Raw genomic sequence first — 24,303 nt, 5'->3', positions numbered from 1 at the left:
GAGCTGATCCTCCTGAGCAGTGAAAAAATGGCATGTCTTTGTTTTCTATCAAGTAGCACAAGTTTAGAATGGCTTAAATTTATTGTGAAATTACCCCCGAGTAAATGAAACAAGGTACAGGAAAGGAAAAGTGATGATTTTTAATTAACATGACAAGTGAATAGCATGAGCAGCCCTCTCTGCTGCATAGGTCACCCTGTTTGTGAGGTGCTTCTGCCTTCCCTAAGGGAGATATGCTTTGAGTAAGATTCTTTTGTTTATGGAAAACACTTTCTGTTTGACTTAGTGGAGGCTTGATACCACCATATCCACTTTGCCATTTTGTCCATTTTTCTGTTGAGCAATGGCATGTGAATGTCTGGTAACGTAGGGTGGTATTCTTCCTCAAGCAGAGATGTGCCTGCAAGGCTGGATTACCTTTGAAATATTTGAAATAAGTGATGTATTCAGCTAGCAAAGGTCATCTGCACAAAGTGAAAACGCACTGGAGTCAGTCACAAGGAGAATGACAAAGCTCAATAAAAATAAGAGATGTGGCAAGTTGTGGAAACTAAACTGAGTAACTAGCTTAAGCCCCAGTTTTGCAAGCCGTTTTGCTTAGGCTGATGTTTCTAAAGGAGAACTGTATTGATTTTTATTCAGCAGTCTGCCTGCGTAGAACTGCTTGAAATCTGAAGGCCTGTGTGATTTTCATGCTGTAACACATAAGAACATATGCTTATATAAATGCTGACTAGTGTTTTTAAAATAGCTTAAATGTAATATTTCATCTTAGTTTTTTTAATTCTCTTCCAGAGTTCTTGTCTCAGCTTTTCAAGGCTGAGGGATATGAGCAAGTGGTCAATGAATATGTGCAGCGAGAAACTGTGAACAGGAAAGAAGATTTGCGTGTTCCAAGAGTTTTTCTTCAAAGCAAATTTCAAAAGCCTTTCAGTAAGACATAAGTTCTTGCTGATTAGCAACAACATTGCTTGTTTGAAATGGAAGCTAGCACATAGTTTTTCCTTGTGTGTGCTCATCTTTCTGGTAAACCAGAAATGACTGCATCAAGTACCTCTTGTTGGTTTTCATCCTCAGATACGAAATATGAATGCTATTTCTAATTCAAATTTAAGATGGTTTATTGATGCAGGCAACCTGTTGAGTATCTGTATGCTTCTAAAGTAAATCCTGTGCAGCATTGTTGGAGGATCAGGTAAAGCACACTAAATATGGTTAATTTTAAGCACTAGTTTTCATTAGTTATTATCATCATTGTTATTTCCATTTTTATTAAAAAACTATTTTTAAATAAGTATCCTGTGTTTCCTATCACTTATGGTTTTGGTGGCCTGTTAAAGTTACAGTATTTCATCTGCTTTCAGTACTTGTAGGACTTCTGAGTATAATTTCTCAGATACAGGAATGAAGCACACTCAGTGAGTGGTATAATGTAAGCTGCTTTGGTATTTTAATAATGGTATATTTTTAATGTGCTCAGCATTTAGACATGTAAACAAATGTTTATATTCTAAATAACATCCTAATTTACATGATTTCATGCTTGGAGAAAGTTGTTTGAGGATCGGGTTGTCTTGATCCCTAATTCATTTCAGGTGTTCTTTGTTTGATGAGCAGAAATAGTTGAGGTTTTGCAAGTCAGTTTCCCATTTGGAACTGAAATCAGTCAGAAGTACTTTCTTTTATATCAAGTGTAGTCAGCTGCTTCTTTCCTGAGCAGAGGTTTTAATTCTTCTCCATCACTCTCAGGAAAGGTGTTGGTCTTTGCTGTTCCTATCACCAAAAGCCACTGCATTAATGCTGTGGCTTATAGCCAGCCACAGACTTGACTGCTGTTGACTCCCTTCAACAGCCCTGGCGCTTTGCAATGCAGAACCTCTCCTTTGTTCTTGGATGATATAATCTCAAAAACATGCCTGGATCTTTAACCTGCATTTTGAACAGCTGCTCTGAGCTTCAGAAGTATCCGGTGACTTGTGCAATGGGCCGTACTGACCTTGTGTAATGTACACAAGGTGCAACAATGGAAATTCCAACGAGATACTAGGATTTTTTTATTTTTTATGTGTAAGGGGAGGTCAGACACTGGGACAGAGTCCAGAGAAGTTATGGAACCGCAGTCCTTGGAAATACTCGGAAATGGACTGGGCAAGGCCTTGCACAACCTGTGGCTTTATTTGAGGGTGGCCCTATATTCTGAGTAGGGATTTCATCTCTTGCAGTATATATTAGTATGTGATTGATTGACTCAGGCTGTCATTCCACTGGACGTGTGTGTTGCTAGGTGACCCAGTCATACACATCTGATGTGGACCAGAGGTGAGTATTTGCCTCTGTTTATGACGAACTAGCCATAAGATGTGATAATGATTTTTTTTTCAGCACTTAACACTGGCTGTGTGTGCATGGAGGGAAGGAAGCAATAACTTTTCCAGCGTAAAACCTAATGTTACAAAGCTAACCAGTCAGAATTTTTTGAGCAAATTGGAGCCACCAGAGGTCTTATTCAATTGATAGGTTTATAAATAAATTTGCAGCAGATCATTGCTTTGCATCAGGGCACCACAGCTTTTTTTGGTCTGATACCATGAGCCCCAAAGCTGGATTTATTGTGTCATCAAACTTTGGCTTCAGAGGAAAAAGATATTAAACCACACAATTCTCCTAACGACTCTTTGAGGAGGGTTATTACATGACATCTCCCTTTTTTACGGAGAGTATCATCCTGGGGATTTATGCATTGCTGACCCCTGCTGCGCAACCCATTAGCACTTTCTGCCATACTAGTAATAAATATCTAGTAACATTTATAGTAAATGAAAAAATATGTTAAAAAGGGTATAACAATGATAGCATTATTATAATCAGAGCAATCATCATTTTGTGTTATCCCTCAGCAAATGTTTGTCTTCAGCAGTTCTGCAATGACTGCATGTAGTCTGAGCTCTGATTTTTAGTGGGGTTTGAACCCTGTAACACCAAGTGCCTTACAAGACTGAATGTTTGGTCCTTTTGGAGTATACAGCACATAGATGAGACTGAAGGATTGCCTCGTGTGGCTCCTCATTACTTTGGCGTATGATTGTCAGCATATGCAAAGGCAAGTGCACTGAAGTGAGCATCCCAAAAAGGAAATGAAATGTAGGCGAGTATTAAAACTATTAATCGGAAGGTTTGAGTCAACCCAACAGACAGCCATTGACTTCCTTTTTACACTGAACCAACTATTGCCTGAACAATAATACGCTTTTTTTGTGGCTGTAGCTTCAGTGTTTCCGTGTGTTTCTGCTTGAGGAACTACTGTCACTTTTTGTGTAGCGAAACATTAAATGGAGAGTAGTAGTTCTAACTTTTTTGTTTCTCATTCAGTCTCATTTCCAGTCAGACCTGGAAAATAAAGTAGCATGCATTAGTGCCCCTGCCAGAAAGGCCTTCAGCTATGGTTGTCATAAAGCAGAGATTATTTTGAGATGAATGGTCAGAAAGCTTTATTTGGTTTCTATGCCTCTGCTTCTGTGAACTCTAAATCATTGCAAGTTTTTGTAATTGTGGTAAAGTTTGAGGAAGTTGAGTCAGCTTTAAGAAATCCTTGCCTCATCATGTGAGACACAATAAATGACGGGGTGCATGTGCCTGCTGTAGTGCTGAGTAAAGTGGATATGCTCTCCCCCAACCCTTCAGCTTTTCCAAGCTCGTATAAGCTCACCAGGGGTAGCACATGCCAAGGATACCTGTACCTAGTACCCTTACTTGAAGAACTGTCCTTAGGGAGATGTGGTAATCGGGGTAAATGGTGTCAAAAGGACTTGGAAAAAATATACATGCACTGAATTGTGCTCACCTTGCACAAACAAGCTAGTATACCTTGATTGTAATAAATGTCTTGGTTGTTCTTTGATTTGAGTTGTCTTCAGTTAATGGAGGCTGCTGAGACTGACTCGATTGTCTGTAGAAGACCTTCCTTTTGTTTCCCTTAAGCTGAACTAGCTGCTCTGTCTGGCAAGCATAAGTATAAATAGTAAGTTACTTCATCACCTTGTTCTGAGCAGTATTTAGAATAGAAGCAAATTGTTACTGAAGTAGTAGGACTAAGAACACCCAATTTATTTATTTTTAAATTTTTTTTTATGGTTTGGTGCGCTGTGATTACATTCTCTGATGTTGAATAAAATACAAACTCTGGTTAAAGCTTTTCCTGCAGTTAGGGAATCCTAAATGTCACTTTCCAGTGGGCGATTCTCTGATGTCTCCTACTGGAATTAGACAGCGTATATTAGGGGATCATGTTAATGGGGCAGTGCGTCAGTGAGGACATTAGTAAGGTCTGGTTTTATTGGCTATTTTCATCAAATTTACAGAAATATAGTGTCTTTGAGTCTTCTGACATTTCATGTCCTTTACTGTTCTGTCAAATTTGGTTGACGCTGTTTGACAAACAGGCTAAGACTAGACAGAAATCCACACAGGTATTGTGCATGTACTGTATGCATGGGTAAACTTTCTTTCCTTAGGACTATGGGCTATTGAGAAAAATCCATTTGAACTTCTAAGTAGTGGTATCACAGCAGGTTTTGTGTGGTTCATTTGATAGCTAAAAGGCTATTTCCATGCATCTTTTGGGTACCTAAAGGTTCCTTGGGTTCCAAAGGCATAATATATCAGCAGTTAATACAACACTATCCCCATGGCTGGTTGTGCATCGTTTCTATGAAACAAAGTGCTACAAAAGTGGGACCTGAAACTGTAGCATGTGTAAGCATCAACAGCCAACTGTAAAACATACAGCCTTGGTCTCATAGGAGGAAACTGGTGCATGAAATCTGAAAGGTCATTTATAGGCCTAACTGATGTTGGTTTTTTTTTTTTCTTGATTTGTTGTACAGTTTATGCATCTGAATATATTGAGAGAGACAAATTACCAGTTAGGAAGTATTTTACTGCAAGAGTTATTTGAAAGAGAGAGGATATCAGTGTTGAGCATCAGTATGCGAAGGAAAAAAGGTAAGATTATGTTTAAGCTTCTACGGAAAAAAAAGTTCCCTGAGTTTCACAGGCCAGGGATGACATGCAATTAAATGAATTGTTCATCTAAAAGGTGAGATTTTGGGAATGAAAGCCTCTAGCTTCCAAAACTAGACTAATGTTACTAGGCAGGCAGAAGGGCGACATCTAAGTGTGTGCAATATTAGTAATACATGCAAGATGATCTGGGAAGCAGAGTTTTATATTGGAAAGACAGGATGAAGATACAGTTAATGAAAATAGGTAAGTCTTTGTTTATGGATTTTTACCTCCCATAGTGTAGCTATGATGAATTTTTCACTGGTTATGCTTGTTATTATTAGGAAAGATTGTGAGCCATTTCAAACATTTACTAGTTATACATTCTGCAAAAACATCTGGCCCTTGGGTGCAGTAGATTCAGGATATGAGCGTGTTTGCGCCCTGTATTTGTAATGTGAGTTCATTTATTAGAACAAAGGCAGATGGTGAGCCTGTACTGTGGAGAGGCACACAGAGGCATTGCTTGCAAAGATAAAAGCTGTTAGCCAGGTAAGATGTTCCATTAGAGAACTTTTTTCACTCCCGCTTCCCAGGCTGCTGTGCACCATTTGTTGTGTTTGCAGCAGGGAGAAAATACTGCTGCTGTGAAATCAGGGAAGACAACAGCACAAGGAGAAGTGTGTGATTTTTTTCCAAATGACTAGTGATTTTGTGTACCTCTACTTAAATGATCATGGGTTAGGAACATTTATCCCCTTTTCCAGCAAGTCTTAGGTCTCATCCTTGGAAAACTGAGTCGCTTTTGAAGGTCTTTGCCAAAGACACAGGTGTAACCAATGCATCCTTGTAGAATATGTGAAGTGAAAGGCAGCTGTGTGACTGAAAATATAAATCCAGATTTGTTTTTGTCCGTTGACTTGTAAAAAGCTTTCTACTTCACTGTCACTTCCGTGCTTTTTCAGAGTTCCCACTCTGGGGCGTCTGTACTGTCTTATCCCTGTTTAAGTTAGATGTGCCCTATCAACTCCAGCTCAGGTTTCCAATGCCTGTAGTATCCAGAGAACTTAGAATGGGAATAACTGAGGGTAGTTGTAGGGAAAAGTCAGAGAGTAGACAAGTCACAGCCTGCCTACTGTCTAGGCTCCACTCAGTATTTTTCTACAGTCAACTTCTCTGTACCCTTGGATTTCTGTAGTAGATTTTAAATAGTAGAGAAGCTGCTCTTCAATGGGGTAATAATATCTTCATGCATATGGGATTGTTGTGCATCTGAAATCTAAGGATTTTGATGTGCTTTTCTTCCCATTTTGGCTTCAAGCTTTTGTGTGAAAGATGACATTTGATTGGCATTTTTATCATCTAATAGAAGCCTTTTTCTTTTAAATGTACCAGACCTGTTGCTGTGATGCTAAAACCAGAGTATTCAAAAGCAGGATGGAAGGGGATGGGGGGAAGGAAAGGAGAGTTGTTTTCTGCAGAAATACAGTAAACGTTCTGTTCTGCTCCTTTTATTAGTAAAGCAAATTTCATAGGAACACAAAAATACTTTGAAGAAGCCACAAAACCATTACCACCATTTTTTTTCTGAATTACTTCCAGAAAGTTCTGAAACCTGAAATCCTGTACAACTTCTTAGACTTAGCAGTGACCGACTGGCTGAAGTACCTAAACACACATTTCACACTCAGCATTCGAGGATGCTCTGTAATGTCCTTTAGAACCTGGCCCCAGGGAACAACATGTTTGCCACCTCTTGTCTAGATGAATGTGAATGACTTATTGGAAGTTTAATATGCAGATGTTCTAGACTCTCCATACCCTCTGCCCCACAGTGTATGCCACCACTGTAAGTCTTTTGTTGGCTTTGGCTCAGCTTCCAGTAACAGTTTCAGGCTTTGATTTTGGTTTTGAAAGTGGCTAATAAATTAAGGATCAGCAACCACCTGTGTATTCTTGATCTGTACTTGGCTGGGACATGATGGCCAAGAGAAAGCCTGTTAGAAATAAGAATAAAACTCAGAAGAGTGAAGAACCCACTTTCAAGTAAACTGAAATAATCAAGCTGATACAGAGCCAGAAAGTATTTTAGAAATAATGAAAAATCTTCCTCTTACAAGCATACTTTCCTCTATACAAAGTCTTAGCCTGCCCTTTTACGCAAGGGACCCTTTCCAAGCCACTAAATAAAGGATTGAAAAAAAAGAACATAACTGAACCTTAAAGGAAAAGAAAATACCACAAACAGACTCTACAACATGAGCTACATTTGTCTCTTAAAGTAGGGCAGTGTCATTCTCAAAAGCCCACTGAAGGCAGGGTAAGCTTGTCAACTGGTACTGGTACTGAGAGCTTTTACCTTGATTCCATAATGCACAGTTTTTACTTCATTCATACAAACAACTACTTATGGGAGCTTTTTGTCTGATTTGGTCACCAGTAGTAGATCAGTGAGATAGAGTGATTTTGTAGTTATAACAGATCTTAAGATGTATTAGTACTTCTGTAAAAGAAAGGCTTCTTGTGAATGACTGATGAATTGAAGGAGCAAGACTGCTTTGTCAATGCTAGCAGCAGCACGGTTTGTTCATGTGCCAGGCTAGCCTGTTGTTTGGCAGGAAATGCAATGTCAGGCAGCATTTTTAGTACTGCAGTAAAAATCCAAAGATGAATATCCTTTAAAAAAAAAAAAAAAGCAGCTTTCAGAAATTTAGAGAGAGGACCTAGAATGTGCCTGGCATGCTCAAAAAGCCTGGCACATAAAACTGCAGCTGCAACAGTGGCATTATTTGTTTTTAAATACCAGACCAAAAAATTTGAAGATGTGCAATGCCAGACTTTGCTTCTGGGACACTCAAATGGTTTTGCAGCACAGGTAGCAATTGTATAACTGTCTGTTACTGTGATGATATGGTTTTGTTTCATGTACTCTTGTAGAGAGTTGAAAATATGTTACTGTTGACTATGGTCATAAATATGAGCAAAATATGAGTCATAAATATGAGTAAAGTATGTGAAATTTGCTTTTGTGGCTTGATTTGACATTTCCTGGAGCCTATAGCATCGTATATCCTTACTTGAGCTAAGTTTTTATTGCTGCTGTTTTTTATGGTGAATGTGCTGAATATTACAGGAGGTGGAAAGAAATATGAAGTGCTGAAACAGTAGATTGTACAGGACTACAGGAGAGTCTCTGAAACCAGGGTGAATGGAGCCCAAATGTCAAGTTTAAGATATGACATCTTCCAAAGAGGATTCTTATGAACAAATCCCTTTAAAAATGTTCACTGCATGCTTGTTGTGGCAATATCTGGAGACCCATGAATGGGACAGCATTGTTCTGGGTGCTGTAGACATAGAGAGTAAGAGACAATCCCTGTCCTAAAAATTGTAAGCATTCAATTATGCAAGATGGGTAAGAATAGGAAGAAAGGACATTATTCCGTTTGTGACAAGACATAGAGATTAATATTCTCCCTAGTTCAAATTTAAATTACTGTTTCCCGTATCTTGGTTCAGTACCTAAGTAACAAGCAATCTTGCTGCAGAGGAGATCCTCTGTTAATGAGAGATACTAGCTCTGATGAAGAAAAACATGGTTCCTGAATGTCTTGTCACTGCAATTTGAAAGACAGGTGTACCATTCCCAACCCTGATGTTAGTTTCCTGGGTGATTTCAAGCCTTGTCTCTCACTTTCTGCCCGCTGGGGAGGAGAGAATGAGCTTGGAGTGAAAAAAGGTACATAGGAAACCAGTAGCGGCTTTCAGTGTAAGTTCTAAGTCTTCCTATTTTTTTCTCCTGCTACAACCATCAAGTTTTTCAAAGTCTAGCAGATGAAGAGGTAACCACAATTCATCCTTGAAAAAGAAAGGATTGGGTAAAAGGACGACACCAGAAAGTACTTCCCCAGATTGGAAATGGACATGGTAAAAGACTGTCCTTCTTCTATCAAAGTCAAAAGGAAAACTTCATCTGATTTCCTTGAGAGCTGTTGCAACTCCTAGATGGCAAAAGGAATCACACTTTAGGATGGGAGATCTAATGCATCCCTCCCCTTGCTGACCCTTGATGTTGAGAAAAGAGGATCCACTGATACAGTGAATCCTGATCATAAAAACTAATGAAGTAGGTACTCAAAATCCATGAGATTGGGGGGTGGGGAGAGAAAAAGATATAAAAGTGCCTTGATGAGAGATACAAAATAAATATTTTTGTTTTAAGCAGAAGTGTTCCAGTTACAATTGCATGGTACCAGGAGCAGACACTACAATAAAAATGTTAGTATATTACGAGAAGTGGCGGTGCTGTTCTTCACCTGATCTCTCCTGTCTTTTGCTGCACTTTACCTGATCTCTCCTGTCTTTCCAGTTTGTTCCTGGTCAGAACACAGCAAATCCAACCCTCGTGGAGTCTGTAGGGAGGCTGGAGGGTTAGTGATCCCTGTGTTTGCCAGCCTGCTGGATTTATAGCATAAGTCCCTTTCTATTCAATAATTGTAGCGCAACCTTTTATTCCACTGCTGTTTGAAGCCCAGGTGCAGAAGAAACATAGTTTTTGAAAAAGAAACTGACCTAAAAAAGGAAGGAAAGTTTGTCTGTCAGTGTAGGTTAGCAAAGTCTGTGGCTGACATGATGTATATTTCTTGAGTAAGGGTAACATTAGGTATTGTTTGCAATGCAGTGAAAAAGGAATAGCTTCTGTTATCGTCAGCTGTACTGTAAAATAACTTTCTTCTCTCTAGACTGTCTCTACTTTGTCAAGCTCTTATCTGCCTGGTTGGAGGCTTAGTCTCATATTTTATGCCTAAATGTGGAGCTCTTATGAAGTTACTTATTCGTGCAAAAACTGGATTTTTTTCCTCTACCCTGCTGCATAGGTACAGTTTGACTAAAAAGGGTGAAGGAAGGGTGTTTGGGATTTTGTTCACAAGATGGCACTAGCTGCTAACCAGTGCTGCCTTTAACACAGTGGTAGGAAGAGCTGGTAATGATTAACTATAGACAAGACAGCTAGAGTCTTTTCTTATATGCAGTTAAGTCATCTTTTTGTCTACTTAAATAGCTCTTGCATCTTGAAGAAAGAAAACGATTTTTTTAAAGAAAATATAGTTGCATCTCAGAGATACTTGTTATTTAGAGGGAATGTTCTTAGCACAGTGTGAGGGAGAGTAAGGTGAAATACTATTACTGTTAATGGCAGCAGGGATTCTAATTGCCTCTGCCCACGAGGCAATAATTTGTTGCATTGACAACTTGCGGTTTGTTTCTGTTTAATTTGAGTCCCACTAAACTGTTACCTTAGAAACTACAGTGACTTAAGATACAGATTTCAAAATGCAGTACATTCATACAGTATTTTTTTTAGCTCCTCAAAAATATTAGACAAATTTCTGTTTGTATGAACTGCTCCTGTTTTCTTTCCATTTCTTTTGTTTTATAGATAAGCTGCTCTCCAGTTGAGCAGCCGTTCAAGCAGAGCTGCGTAAGATGCACACGACCAGAGAGGCTGTCTCGCTCATTAATTACTGTGTGAACTCGGCTGTAGTTTAGCTTGCCATTTTACAGTTTCTCCTACTCTAGTAATCCCCCTTTTGTCTCCAGCAAGCCCTCCTCATTTCAAGGGAAAGAGTAATAATAGAATAAAATTACATTTACATCTTGCTGGCTTTATGTCTCGCTTTAAACATTGTGTGTTTAGTATAATCTGTTACCAGGCAGCACTAATAAGCTACATATAAAACTGCCTCAACTGCATTTTATGCAACAGTAATTCTTTTGGATATTAAATATTTGAATTAGTGTAAGTGCTAATTATCTGCCAGTGCAGAAACCAATTTGTAAAAACACAGGTCCTCTCCTTGCCTTTCTTACACTTTCCTTTCTCTTTATTTAGGACTAGCTTATCCTTGCTTTTTGTACAAGTGAGTGGGATCCATCAAACCCAAAATAAGGATCTCCATGGAAAGGCTTCTTGGAGTGAAACCTGTCATCAAGCAAAGCGCAGAGGCTGTATCCTAGATGCTTTCTTCCCAGCAACTGGATGACAGGCAAAAATGGAGTGGACTAAGAGCTGCTTTTTCCTAATTCCCAGGACAGTGGTGAGTGGGACTAACTGGTGTGTTCAGCCCAGGAGAAGTGTCTTTTCCCACAGGCAGCCTCTTCAGGCACAGTTCTTTCCTGCCCCCTCTCCAAGCAGTATGCCTATCTCTTAAGTCTTCTTATGGGCTTTCTTGCTCAGAGCATGCTTGTGTATTACCAAGGGCCTGATCCTACAAAATGCTGAGACTTCCATGGAGGGACCACAGCATCCCATGGGTTCAGGCCTTGAGACATTTCAAGAAAACGTTACTTTCGGCAATGAGTGGGGACTGCAACAGGGATTTACAAGTGACTATTAATAGTGTGGTACTGGAGTCCTAGACATTGTATTATTCTTCCTTCGCAGTCCACCACACTTTTCTGATTTCCACTGTGTAGAAGTAGTATCTGGCCTACCATTTCCTCTCTATATAGCCAGTGATCAAAAAGAAAATGTGTCATTGTCATGCGAACGTCCATGTGTCTGTACAGGCTGAGAGAGCAGCAGACACAGAGGCAAAACCAGCTGAGAGTGTACTGGCGAGTTGGGCAGGACAAGAGGTCTTCCCTTCCTGGTTAACACAGGCTGCTGAGGTGTCACAGAGCCATGGGACTGTGAAGTTTTCCCATTTAGGTCAGGATTGTGTTCAGCCTTGGCATCTCTTTTCAGTAGACACTGAAACAGCAGTGGAGCAGGGGTGTTGAGCGATACCCCGCACTGTGGTGTTTCTGTTGGCAGGATGGTCTGTGTCACGGCCTGTGGAGCCACGGCCACCTCGCAAGGGAGGAGGATGAGACTGGATGCTTGCATTCTACAGTGCTTGTGCCAAGCCAGGTGCTCAGAGCCAACAGCTGTACAGCCTGCAAGAGGGTACTAAAACTGGCATCTGCCCTTTGTTCAACAGGGTGGACCATCCTGGCACACACTTACTGAGGCTGCATGCAATTCACAGCTAGAGACAGCACCATAACACCAGCCTTCCTGCTCCTCACCCCTCCAGCACTCTTTAGCACCAGGCAGGACAGCAGAATGACTTGGACAATTTGTATCCTGGATGTGCAGTGCTTTGCTAGGCTCCCAGCCTCACAGCCTCTTCCTTTCTGCCACATTCCCAGTGTGAAACTGGGAACAAAAGGCATCTGGAGGCCTACAGAGTGGTCGCTCTCTCCTTTCTTCACAGAAGTTGAATGGAAGCACGACTGTTCTGTGTTGGAACTAATCGGTGGTCACAGCTGCCTCTGAGACGGTGCTGGAGCGTTGTACCCCTGAGAAACCGTGGCACAAGCAGTTGGAATTGGATGCTGTGCTATGCGGTGGCTCACGTTGTGCCAGGCTAAGCAATTAGGGCTCGTCCACTGAATAAAGCAGACTGTGGCCAGGCTTCTTGGCAGTGTATGACTATTGTGTGGCAGATGGTACACGGAGTATAATGGACTAAGAAAATATTCTGAGTGGGGAAAATGTCACAGCTAAAAATGCCACCACAGCTGACGTTCTCTGGAAAAGCAGAGGCCAACTGAAAAAGCCTTTTATGCAGACAGTGGGTACCAGCAAAAATGAAGACAGTCATGAGATTTTTTTTTTCTCACATTCTGAATCAGTCGGTGTCTCTCAGGCTTTTGAGGCATGCTTCACCCTCCATGACATCAACCAAATAAAGACAAGAGAGGAGGGTGGTGTTTTTTTTCTTTCAGTTTTAACACAGGAATACAGAATGCAAATGCAAACTGAGGCACCAGCTTTCTCCATCAGGGGAGTTAACATAGTCCCTGATGAATTGCCATATGCTGACTGGGATCTGAGACAAAGCAATCAGAGAAATATTATTACTAGAGAACACAAAAATAACCAGTTACATTGATCAATTGTAATTTGCAAAGCAGAGGAAAACACCCAGACCAGTTTATGAAATTTATGAAGGCTGAACAACTGTCCGATACTGTGGAGGTACTAGAAAATGAAAGCTACGGACTACAAGTAAGGAGATCTAATGCAGAAAGGCTTGCCAGAGCTCAAAACTGGATTCTCAAGAAACAAAATGTGATGATGCAGAGACTCTGGCGAACATTGTGAGCCAAGACAATGCAGCATTTGAGAGAAGGATACAAGAACACCTGTGGGTTGTATTATTTGCTAGTGGCAACAGTGAGTATAGGTTGGACTGGAGGATAGTGAGCCTCAGGAAGGAAGGAAAAGTGGTTAATGCTGCAGCTGAAACTATATAGACTAATCTCCCCTAAAGCAAATAGGACGCGTTAGCAATGAGTTAGCCAGTGGGGCACAAACTGAGATATAACATCAGAAATAGGAATATCAACATTGAAACAGTGCCGATAAGGCTGAAGAGAAACAGATAAAGCCTAAGTGATGATGGTAAGAGATGTGAATTGACTGTCTTGATAAATTGTGAGTGGGCACTATTACAGTTTGCTGGGGGGCTGGAGCAGGGAGGACAGTAATTGTAATGGGAATCTGGGACTTTCCTAGTTGTTGACCTCCTCACATGGGTAGACCCATCAGAGAGGCAGGAGGAAAACAAAAATTATAGAAGAATTTGAGAGTGTGTTCACAGATCAGGAATACTTGTAACGCAGCACCAAACAGAGATAGTCCAACCGTCTCATAATTCACACCCTTAGTAAAGTTCTCCTTGCCCTGAGGCTGAAGTCTGGGGAGAGACAGGCAGATTGATTACACTAGGAATCACAAAATCAATAGGGGAGCTAACAGAATGGATACCCATTTGCTCATTATTGTGGGAGAGGGCAAAACCCCAGAATCATCCACTTCATATATGAACCCAAAGAAATTTAATAAGCATTTAGAAAGGGAGCATTTTTCCACGACCTAGAAGAAAAATGCTTGAAGATATCAAATATATTTCTGAAGCTTAGTGCAGCAGCAAAATTCTGAAAGATACTCTTGTCCTAAAAAAAGCACACACATGTATTCAAGCCTCCTGCGTTCCTGTGACACCACTGTATCGGGTTGTAGCTAAACTGTGGGACTCAGACCCGCACGCTGGCCCTCAAATGACTGAATGTTGGGATAAGCTTATTTGTGCACCATTTCCCCTCCTCTTTCTTGAAGTTCTAGTTTTTATTAAAAAGGAGCGTAGCTGTGCAGGCAGGGGGAGAGGCAGAAGGGTCTCCGTGGGTACTCTCATGTGGCTATATTATGGAGTATACTCATCCTGATAGCCTTAAGTTGCGTTTGGGATTTTTTGTCACTTGAGGGATTTCACTGGAAAATGCAAAGGACAATAAATGGTAAGAGACACAAAGGTTTATACAGAGAGCTGCTTTGGCAGCCTGGGTCACTGCATGGGTCTCCTCTCACAGACAATTGTGAGAAAGATATTTCATTAACTGACAGAAGCTCTGAGTGATCAGGCCCATGCAGCGTGTGGATGCTTATGAGCACCGGCTGTGCATGGCTGGGAAGGGAAGCAGTGCTGCATCGTTTGGGAAGGTCCTCTGCAGAGTCCCATGTTGCATACAGGTGTGTGGTTGCAGATCGCACAAGGCAGACCTCTGTGTCTGCTTGGCTCAGGGTGATTTCTGAACCAGGAAATCAAGCCCATAAGCAAGTCACCTCCTATGGAGCCCTTCTCCCCTTTTTCTGTAACGTCCTTTCTAATTCTTTCCTTCAGTAACTTGATTTGCCTGACTTCTTTCTCCCTTCAATGATAAAAGCTACCATGTAACTAGCATTCGTCATTTGTCTGTGATAAACATTTCCTTCCTCCTCTAGTTTTATTGCCTTTAGACTGCAAAAGTTTGGGGGCAGGTTTGACTTTCTGTATGTTTATGTGGTACCTAGAACAGTGGAACCTAGATTTGGGCTGAAACTACCAGGATTTAGTCACCCCTGTTCTTGTTTATAGAAGAGAGGCTCTACTGGCAAATGCTCTGGCAAAAGCACTGCTGCCTCCGTTGATCCCGGTTCCTACTGTGCCTCATTTGCAAAGAGGATGTGCTGGAGGAAATTGCTCTACACTCAACATGGGGTTAATTGCTCCTTATTATACCTTATTCAACATCTCTTTGTTTTTTTCTTTTAATTTCTCCTTTTTCTATTAAGCACTAACAAAAATGTTGACAGTTCAGATTATTTTTCTTCTATGAGCAGTAACAGCCTTCTTTGGCTCCTTGTTACACTGACTAGTGAGTTCAAACAGTTTCAAGTCACTCTTCACATACAGCTATGCAGAGCATGTCATCCAGCCTCTTCCCTTCAGCCGTTTGTTCCCATCTCAGCAAGCTCTTAGGCCACTAAAGATCCTAAATTACATTAATTGGTCTGTGAGCCTACATGTAATGCAGCCTGGTTTGTGAGCTGCACAGAAAGAGAGGACACCTCATTCACTGTAAGCTTACGTTATAATTTCTTTCAGCCAAGTGGTGCTTGCAGACATTTGTGCAAAGAAAGCAGCTTTAGAGCCAGGACCAGTGCCTATTTCCCAATTTTGGGTCATGTTCCCTTCAGAAAGTAGGGGTGAGAGGAAGAGCAGCCCAGCTGAAGAGAAGTGAGAGATGTGAGGATGAGCTTCAGCTGTTTGGCAAAACGGAGGAGAAGCCTGTTTGAATTATTGGCTCCGGCATGTGTGAGAAAAAGCACACAAGCTGGTGGGTTTCTGCTTTGGTTCCAAAAAACAAAAGTTGTGGGATCTTGTAACCACCAGAGAAGCATGGGTAGAGCTAATTATTACCTAGAGAGTTGTGTCAGGTGAGGATCCTTACTGTAACATGAACACAGACAAAAGTCAACAGTGGTGCAAGACAACATAAGTGCTACTGCTAGCTGTGCTCTAAGCAGTTTGCTTTGTTCCTAAGAGTTACCTGGCCAGTGGGATTTACACTGGCCAGGTAACTCTTGCCTAACTAACTTAAAGCTGGCTAGCAAATGGATGGTAGTGCCTTACACACACAAAATCTGTTTGGAGAAACTTAAATAGCAGCTCCTGTTTCTTGAGGCAGGGCAGGATTAAGCAGTAGAGAGTGATGGTCCAGGCTCACTAGCAGATGGGTATCGCTGAGCTTGTATACCGAGACTAGCTAGGGCTAAATGGCTGCCAACTGTGCTGCCCTGCAAGGATGTGGACAAGGGAGAAAATGCTGGGTTAAGCAGCTCTGAAGGTATTTTGGCCACTCCTGCAGTCTGTTAAGGACATGAGAAAAGGACCAGAGGGAGGTAGGCTCCAGTTTTCCTTGAGGCTGGAGTTTCTTGGCTGTGTTTGCTTGTTTTCAGCTCTGTGTTTCTCTGTGCTCTCAGGCAGGAGTGTAGCCTGGGTGTCAGACTGGGCTGAGAGCTACAGGCAGGGTGACTCCCCTCTTCTTGTTTTCCCAAGCATCTCTAGCTGGCTCAGGGCTCTTGGTATAACATACCATACAGTAGCGTGAGGCTCAAACTCTTAGTTGGTATAAATAAGGAGGATTGCTCACTCGGCAAGACTTGGCTTTAGCTCTCAAGAAAGCTTTCATTGTCTTGCCCTGAGTTCCTCAGGTCCCTAAAAAAAAAAAAAAATGTTGTTCAGCTGGCCTTGAAGGGAACACACACAGTACAAGAAAGACAAGAACCTACTTTGGACACCATTAGAAGAGAAAATAAGCAAGGAGCACGGAAATAAGGTTTCATGTGCAACCTCAGCTCTCTACTCTATGCTGTCTTCCCAATATGCAGCCCACTTTCATAGTTTTAATTTTTTCTTTTTTCTTGGGGTTCTCATTCAGGCTGTTGTATTACAAACTCAGTTCTCGTTAGCAGAAGTGCAGTCTCTGTTCCCAGTCCTCCGAGTTACAGCGCTTGAAACAATGGCATAAATAAGATAGTAAGATCCCCCAAATGAGGCTGTACTGTAGATCTATTTTAAGTCACTTTGTGGAGAGGAGGAGGATATTTGGCTATACTATGCAGAAGCTGCAGAATTCCCTTCCCCCACCCGCAGTTCTTGTAGATGAAGAGGTGGGAAATGTACCATGTTACCTGGAGTTGATGGGGGAGAAACCTATTTAGGATTTCTTGATTTAAAAAGTGCTGGACTTTTTGTATTTTAACAGAAATATTTCACGAAACTCTGCTGTATTTCATGTGCCTCCCTCTTCAGTGCTTGTAGTTTTTAAAGGTGTCCTAGGTATAATGCACATAAAATATGTTCTGGATACTGCAGACAAGAATGCATGCATGTAATGACTGTTAGTATTTGCAGGATAGGAATCTAAGTCAGTAGGTGTATTAGAAACACCTAGAAGAGAGATTTGCTCATCTGAGAAACCACACAGAACTGCAGCCTCAAAAGCAAACTGTGTGGCAGATAAAAGCAATCAGTGTCTTTTGAGCTTCTCGCTGACTTTTTATTGCTTGTCAGTCTATATGTAAAACAGCTATGAGACCCTTTTAATACATCTTTTGCAAGGAAGAGTAGTTTTAAAGCTCAAATTTTATTTCTTTCTCTGCATTTATTTTTCCCCTTCAGGGCATACAGGTGTTTCTTTGCTGTCTCTGTGCATGCTCATGTTGCAATCTTCCATTTCAGTGCTTGAGGCAGGGGTGGCAGCAGCAGCCTGGCTCTTGGTCAAGCTGTGGCAAGCACAGGAGGAGATATCTGGCAGATCACACACTTGTTCTCTACCTCTGTTTTGAAACAGGCAGTGGGATGGCTCTAGCCAACAGCCTTCCAGTTAGACCGTATGGATTTGGGAAAGTATTTCAGTGTGCTTACTAAGTTATTCCAATGTAAAGAATTCTTGCAGTTCTAAGAATAAACTTTCTTTACATAGCTTTAAAAAAACTCTACTATTTCTTTTCTGCTTTTTCAAGCAGTTTCTCATTGTAAACTATAGAATACAGCTTTCTCAGAGAAGGTGTTTCTATTTTTGTACTGAATAGAAAAATCAATATGTTCTTTGTTGTGGAATCAGACTGTAAATATGTAACTCCTGAAAGCTTAAAGTTTGTCTCTTGCATGAGAAAGCAATTTGAGGTCAGGAGTCCAAATTTCAAAGTTTTCTTCATGTACCTTTGTCTGAAGTTTTAAAGATCAGGACTGTGGAGAAGTAGGAGGATATGGACTAATAACATTTCAGGGGAGACTTCTGAGCTCTGAATTTGGCATGTATCACCAATGTCCAAGTTCGTAAAGTTTTGCTTATTTTTAAGCTATTTATTGACTTTGTCTGTAGTCAAATTGTCATAAAATTAGGAAACACATTAGCCACACATCTGTTATCAGAGTGGTTCCATCAAAGCCTGATTACAGTAATTTTTAAAATCAGATCCTGTAAGTGAAGTCTGTAGTATCTGTTTTCATCAGGATAAAAAGCAGCACGCTTTTTTGAAGAGGAATTGATCTGACTCTGCACACTTGGATACCAATTAGGAACAAATTCTCACTGTAAAAGCACAAGGAAGAGTGGGTGGAAGGTTGTACATCTCTTTAAAAAAGGAACTGAAATAATACCTTTTTTACAGTCACATTAATCTTACCCTATGAATCACAGAATATAAAATATCTTGAACACAGGCTTTTGGGTGTGGGGAAGGTGCACCTGAAAACAAGCCATAATCGATGAAAGGGTGCTGTGCTGCTCTGCTCCAGCAATGAGATACTGTTAAGTATTAATGCAATGCATTTCTTATAGGTGAAGGTGTGATGCAAAGAATTTTTGTACCCGTCTGTGTATTTTTGGTAGAGAGCCTGTTTCCTCCCAAAACAGCTGCAGTTACTGTAACCCTGTGTAAATGGTATCATTAGCTTAAAAGGAGCTTAGAATGATGTTGCTGTTTCCCATATGGTTGTAAGGTCAGATCCATCTTGTACATCCTGCATGAAACTTAGGTATTTGAGTTTCAGGCGTGCTCTGCTGTGTTGCCTTCATCTCCAGCCTTGTGTGTGACTGGGATGGTAAAGAGGTTGCAGTGTTATGGTGCAGCTGGGGTAGGTTTTGGAGCCAAGGGTCCTCTTGCTAGAAGGTGATTTTCTATCAGTAGCTTCATACCGCGGCCCTTCCTCCATCCTGCAGTTGGGAGCCAACCTTGTGCCCTGCCATGTGATGCAACCAGTGAAGCCCTGCATGTTGGACTGAAAGAAGGTGGGAAAGGTCTTCACCTTTGTGCCCATGGGCTCAGACAGGCAAGCAAGCTATAGTGTGTGGGTGGCTCTGCAGCAATTGTCCGTGGGCATACTCCTGTCCTTGGGGAAACACAGGGGGATTTGAGCTAACTTTGCCCTTCTTCTGGGTGTCTTTGTCTGTACAAAGAGGGTTGTACTACATTATATCATGATTTTTGCATGTAGGCAAGTCATGACTAAACCCCTTGCTTCTGTATCATAACATTGTCCCTGCTGCTGACAAGGCTATGGGCCATCCTTCTTCTCCATAAGTGACCCAAAGGAGGTTACTCTGCACCCTCACCCTTTGGGGCTCTGTCCCCCCCAGCTCTGGCATGTCGAACTGGCTCTTCAGCTGGGGAAGGGGCACAGCTCACTTGAACTCAGTGGAGCTCTGCTAACGCACGTGAGTGGCGGATATGATCCATTATTGTTAGTGTTCCCAGGGGGTGATATGCATCCAGATGCTGTTACTGTAGGCAGGGGATACGAAGCCACAGTTTTATCCTTAATCTGTATCTTTGTAACGCTATGGTGGGGGCAAAAGGTGAAGAAGCATCTTGCCTCCTCTCACTTCTGCTAGTGTTTACTGATGGATGTGACCAGCTGTCATTTTCTACTTTGTGTGAAAAGTGATGCTTAATTTCCCTTCCCCCCATTGCAACCTTGCCAATGTATTTGCTGCATGCAGATATAGATTTGTGTTCATTTCCCTAGCAGATGTCACAGTGATTCAGTGCAAAATCTGCTTGGGGACATGATTATAATTGAACTGTTCTCCAGGAAGGGGAGATGAATGTATTGGTATTTTCTGCTTCTGTTACAATACTAGAGCTTTGTATTTCAGATCCTTGATTCAGAGTTTTAACTTTCCATTTTGCACAAGAAGGAGGCAACGTGTGCAACTGTTTTCAACACTTCAGAAATTCTGTAGGACCAAATATAAATAATGAAAGTATCCGATTCTAAAAAATAACTTAAATCTATGCTGATTTCTACGATGAGACTCTGAACGTTCAGGCAGTGGCATATAGTGCAAGCTGCTATTTCTGAGGTGTTTTAGGCAAGGCTGGATGAGATGTACTGACATACCAATGTGAATTCAAGATGATGTGTCCTGCACCTTACCTAAAGGTGTTTAGGAACTGGCTTTATATTCAGTGCCATTGTGAAGTGACAGTTGTTTGATATTTAGATGCAAGAAAGCCTCTATGAGTAGAATGTGAATACTACTGTTATTTAAAGTAAGGTTTAATTAAATGCAGGCTCCTATTACTCAGAATTTTACTGAGAATGCTTATCTCCTTTCTTTCACTTCTGCATCCAGTTTAAATGGAAAAATCATTCTCTGCTGAGGAAGTGGCTTGAGAAGGTTTGGCATTCTTGTAACGACAACCCAGGGGCACCGCTTCCTCCTTCAGAATGCAAGTTAATTATATAGCTGCAGCAAAATAATACAGGAGCCAAATTTAAAAAGAATAAAAGACAATTATTAGCTGCTCACATTGCCGCTGCTATGCTATTGTTTGATAGCTGCATAATTGACGTGTGTGGCTGTGATATGCAATGTCTAGTTTGTGTGCATGCTTGATGCCTATATATTCTTTCAGGAGTTCCCAACTGCCTGCTATTTTCTGTTGTTACGAGTAGATGCTTACATAGCAATGCGTCTCCAGGTGGCTCTTGACCAAGCCTTCTCAGGGCTTGTGGAAATACTCCTCCTTTAATAAAGTTAATGTCAGTGGAGCTTGCCACCTTCAACCATTTTGATATCCTTGGCATGAAGGTAATGCTGTTTCCTCTCTCTGGAGGATTAGGCAGCATTAAAGCCGCTCTGTCTGTGAAGATTAGCACACTGCTGGGTGGTTGTTTTTTCTCCTCTTCCCCCCTTGAAGGAATTACTGCTCCAAAGGGGTGCCCACAAGGGGAGAGCTGTACTGCAGACCGCCTGACATCTGCTTTGTTCCTTTCACTCTCTCTGCAAAACGCCTGCATCTGAAAATCAATTTCATCTCCTGCTGTTTGGAGAGGGTGTTCCTGTGCTTGCATCCCACTGCGCATCCCCGGCACTGTGCAACAGCAGTTGGAGGACCGATTGTGCCGCTGCAGCTATTGTTATACTAGGACTCCCTCCCAGTCCTCCTTGCTGGGACTGGGAAGCCGTGTGGATGCCAGACTGAGTTAGAGCAACTTTTGTCCCCGTGTGTCAAGACTGCATTTGCACTATTGACGGTTTTCCCAGTTTACTTGGGAAGTCTCAGAGAGAAGCCTTCTGGGTCCCCAGGGTGTTGAGCACACTGAACCCTTTCTCGTGATGCTGACCAAGGAGGCAGATCCACCTGCTTTTTGGTAGGCTTGCTCTTGAGAGAGCTGCGTGTTAAACGTATTCTCAGAGTATTCTGCAATATGTGGATCTTTCTTCAAACAAGGGCTGGATGATCCTCACACACCTGTCAAACACAAAGCCCTTCAACTACCTTCCTCCTTATCTGCATTTTGGCTGGTGACCACGCTGATTTCCTGAGCCATTCAGTCCGTTCACTGAAACAGTCCTGGCAACAAATCACCTAGGCATCATTTCCTTTCCTAGACATAGTGCCTGAACACCTCTTTTTTACAGAAAGCAAGGTGAAAAGTTTAGAGAAATGAAGGTGCCCTTTCAGATCAAATTTTGGACATGGAAAATCCCACTGTTTTACCCAGAACCTGCCCCAGGTATTCATCATGCCCACCATTTCCAGGGTATTCATACTTTGCTTGTGCCTTGGCAGCTTGTCAGAAGTGTGGGTGCAGGGGTGTATGTATGGCTTCTGGTGCTAACAGCTCACTTGCAAGGAGTTACCCTGTGGGAGGGTAGGAAATGAAAAGATGGGAAGAAATTGGAGGAAAGGCCGAAGGAGCTAAAAGGGAGGCTCAGGGGTCACATTTTAGATCAGAGGAACATAGTCCCCAGTGTGGAGTGATTTGTGTTCATCTGCATGTTAATGAAGGACAATCTGTCAGGCTCCCCGTGGTCCTCTCGGGCAGGATTTTCCGAAGGCCTGAAGCGTGCTCCCTTATCTCTTCCTGCTGTTGTGGAGCTTGCTGCTGGGATAGGCACTGCCTGTTATAGTTGGGAAATGGCCTGCCTTCACATTTAAGCTGGAAAAGTGCTGTTCTGATATAGTCACTGGCTGAGAATAAAGGAATTGTCACCTTACCTCCTTGTGTGAATGGAACAAGGAGAACAAAACAACGAGTGACCTTTTGGGATGCAAGGGAGCAGTTTTTTAATCCGGTTACCTGGCATGTAGCAATCCTATGTACCCCCCACTCTGGAGGTCTAGAGGGGACCTCAAAAAAAAAAAAAAAAGAGAGAAAAAAAGAAAAAAGTGGGTTGCAGGGTCTCCCAAGGTGAAATGCTTCAATTCTGCCCCTATGAACTCTTATACAGTGAGATTGCAAAACTGCCCTTATATTGGAGAGATTTCAGTGGAGAAGAATTTGCAGCACCATATTTTAGTCTTTCCTAGGGTTAAGCATGTTTTCTGTGGCAAAAGAAACTCGTCTGGTCTGGGGAGGATCAGCATACTCCAGACGGTACTGCAAAAATTCTCCACTCTGCAACAGGAAAGCAAACACGACCCCAAAGTGGGAGTTGAAATGATGTCGCTGCATCATTTGGACAAACACTGGTGTTGAACCATAGCTAATGGCAAGTGCTATGGAACAGTTTATATATGAACAAAAGAAATCTGTTTTTGAAAGAATTTGTTACCATAGCAAGAATTACTTTTTTAGTTATGTAACTTGTGCTATGGAAATCTTAGTGAGGTTTTTTTAAGGACTATGCAGTAGGGCATGGCTCCTAAATAGGTAATTCTAGTTCAAAATGAGAAAGGGCCTTTTGCAGGACTAGAGGAATAGAGCAAGCATGAAGCATGCCAAAAAGGAGAGTCCAGAAGAGAGGTTAAACTAAAATTAAAAAAAAGTGACTCTTGGGGTCTGCTTTTGAATTTTGCTGTAAGATTCTTACGTGCCTTTTTGCAGTCATTTGGCCTCTTTATATCTTCACGGCTTTGCCTGAAAAGTAGATATAACAATAATACTAGTACAGGTCTTCTCTCAGTCTGTTACCCAAAGCTACTTCTGTTGGCATTCTCTGGTACAGCGCTTGCTTTTACCATCCAGGAGAGACCATAGCTAGCCTGGCCTTGGGAACAGATTTTTGCTGGTATATTGAATTAATATTTTTAAGCCTAGGTCTGGAACTTGTCTGCACCTGCTGGTGAAAGAGAAAAATCTGAAGCAGTTCAGCTAATAGTGAGGTCAGAAGGATGTGATGCAGGTATCTGTAATCTGGTAGCTTTAAAGGTTTGGTCTTGTGCCTTCAGAGCTCTTCAGTTGACGGAGATCTGAACCACTCAATGTCACAAAACTCTGAACACCCTTTCCCCAAACTGCTCCTGCATATCTATGCTGTACTTTCCAGACATCATAATGTCAGTTTGTAGAAACTGTAAGGATATTCCCTAATCCTCAGAAATCCCCAAAGCAGTGGGCAGTTTTGCTTTCATTTTTTTTGCAGAACCTACACCGTGTCTTCTTGCTGCTGCCTCTGTTCCTCCCTAGGTCCCTCAGGCAGCCCCAGCAGCCTCCCTCCGCTTTATGCCTGTCTTGTCTGGGTGGCTGAGGGACCTGTGGGGAAGAGCTGATGCAGGGTGGGATGGCTGAAGGTCAGCCTGAAAATTGGTGTCTGGTCTGGGCTGCAATGCTGAGAGAGCGCTACCGAGACTGAATTTTGGTGGTGGAAAGTTGGGGTGTGGGGAAGTAAATGAGAGATGGAGACAACAGAGAAATGAGAGGAAAATTTTCTGCTGCCAAGGCTGAACAGCAAATTCCACTTCTAGGAGAGCGATTTCTAGGACATAAAGTTGGGGAGACTGGAAGAAGGGAAAAAGAGAAATGAAGGACAAAGACAAATTAAGGAAGGAGGGAAGCAATGGGTTAAATGATACTTGAGATAGTAGAAATAAGGGGAAGGTATTAAGACAGTGGAAAAAAAGAGGCTGAGCTTGGATGATGAGGGAGAAGTAGAGATGACAGAGTTGAGGGGTGGGGAGCAGAGGTGAGA

At 41.9% G+C, this 24,303-nt stretch overlaps 1 protein-coding gene across 6 annotated transcripts in view; it reads left to right on the top strand.

The window, feature by feature from the left end:
* METTL6 (methyltransferase 6, tRNA N3-cytidine) overlaps positions 1-24,303 on the top strand; it is a 40,098-nt gene that overhangs the window by 8,353 nt on the left and 7,442 nt on the right. For 4 of the 6 annotated variants that reach the window (XM_087770196.1, XM_087770188.1, XM_087770178.1 and 1 more), the window contains exon 6: positions 796-1,297. In XM_087770196.1, coding sequence (XP_087626322.1) covers positions 796-944 — 149 coding nt within the window. In that variant the 3' untranslated portion in view covers positions 945-1,297. Of the gene's footprint in view, positions 1-795; positions 1,298-4,883; positions 5,002-10,894; positions 11,100-11,984; positions 12,060-24,303 lie in introns of those variants that run through there. The other 2 variants (XR_015707482.1, XR_015707481.1) reach the window with 2 other exon arrangements.

Source organism: Nipponia nippon, unplaced genomic scaffold (assembly GCF_047370975.1).
Source record: "Nipponia nippon isolate SJK-2023a ecotype South Korea unplaced genomic scaffold, ASM4737097v1 scaffold_1, whole genome shotgun sequence".
In the NCBI taxonomy this organism is placed as follows: domain Eukaryota; kingdom Metazoa; phylum Chordata; class Aves; order Pelecaniformes; family Threskiornithidae; genus Nipponia; species Nipponia nippon.
Note: the sequence above shows the minus strand (reverse complement) of the source record. Positions and strands in the feature narration are given on the sequence as shown.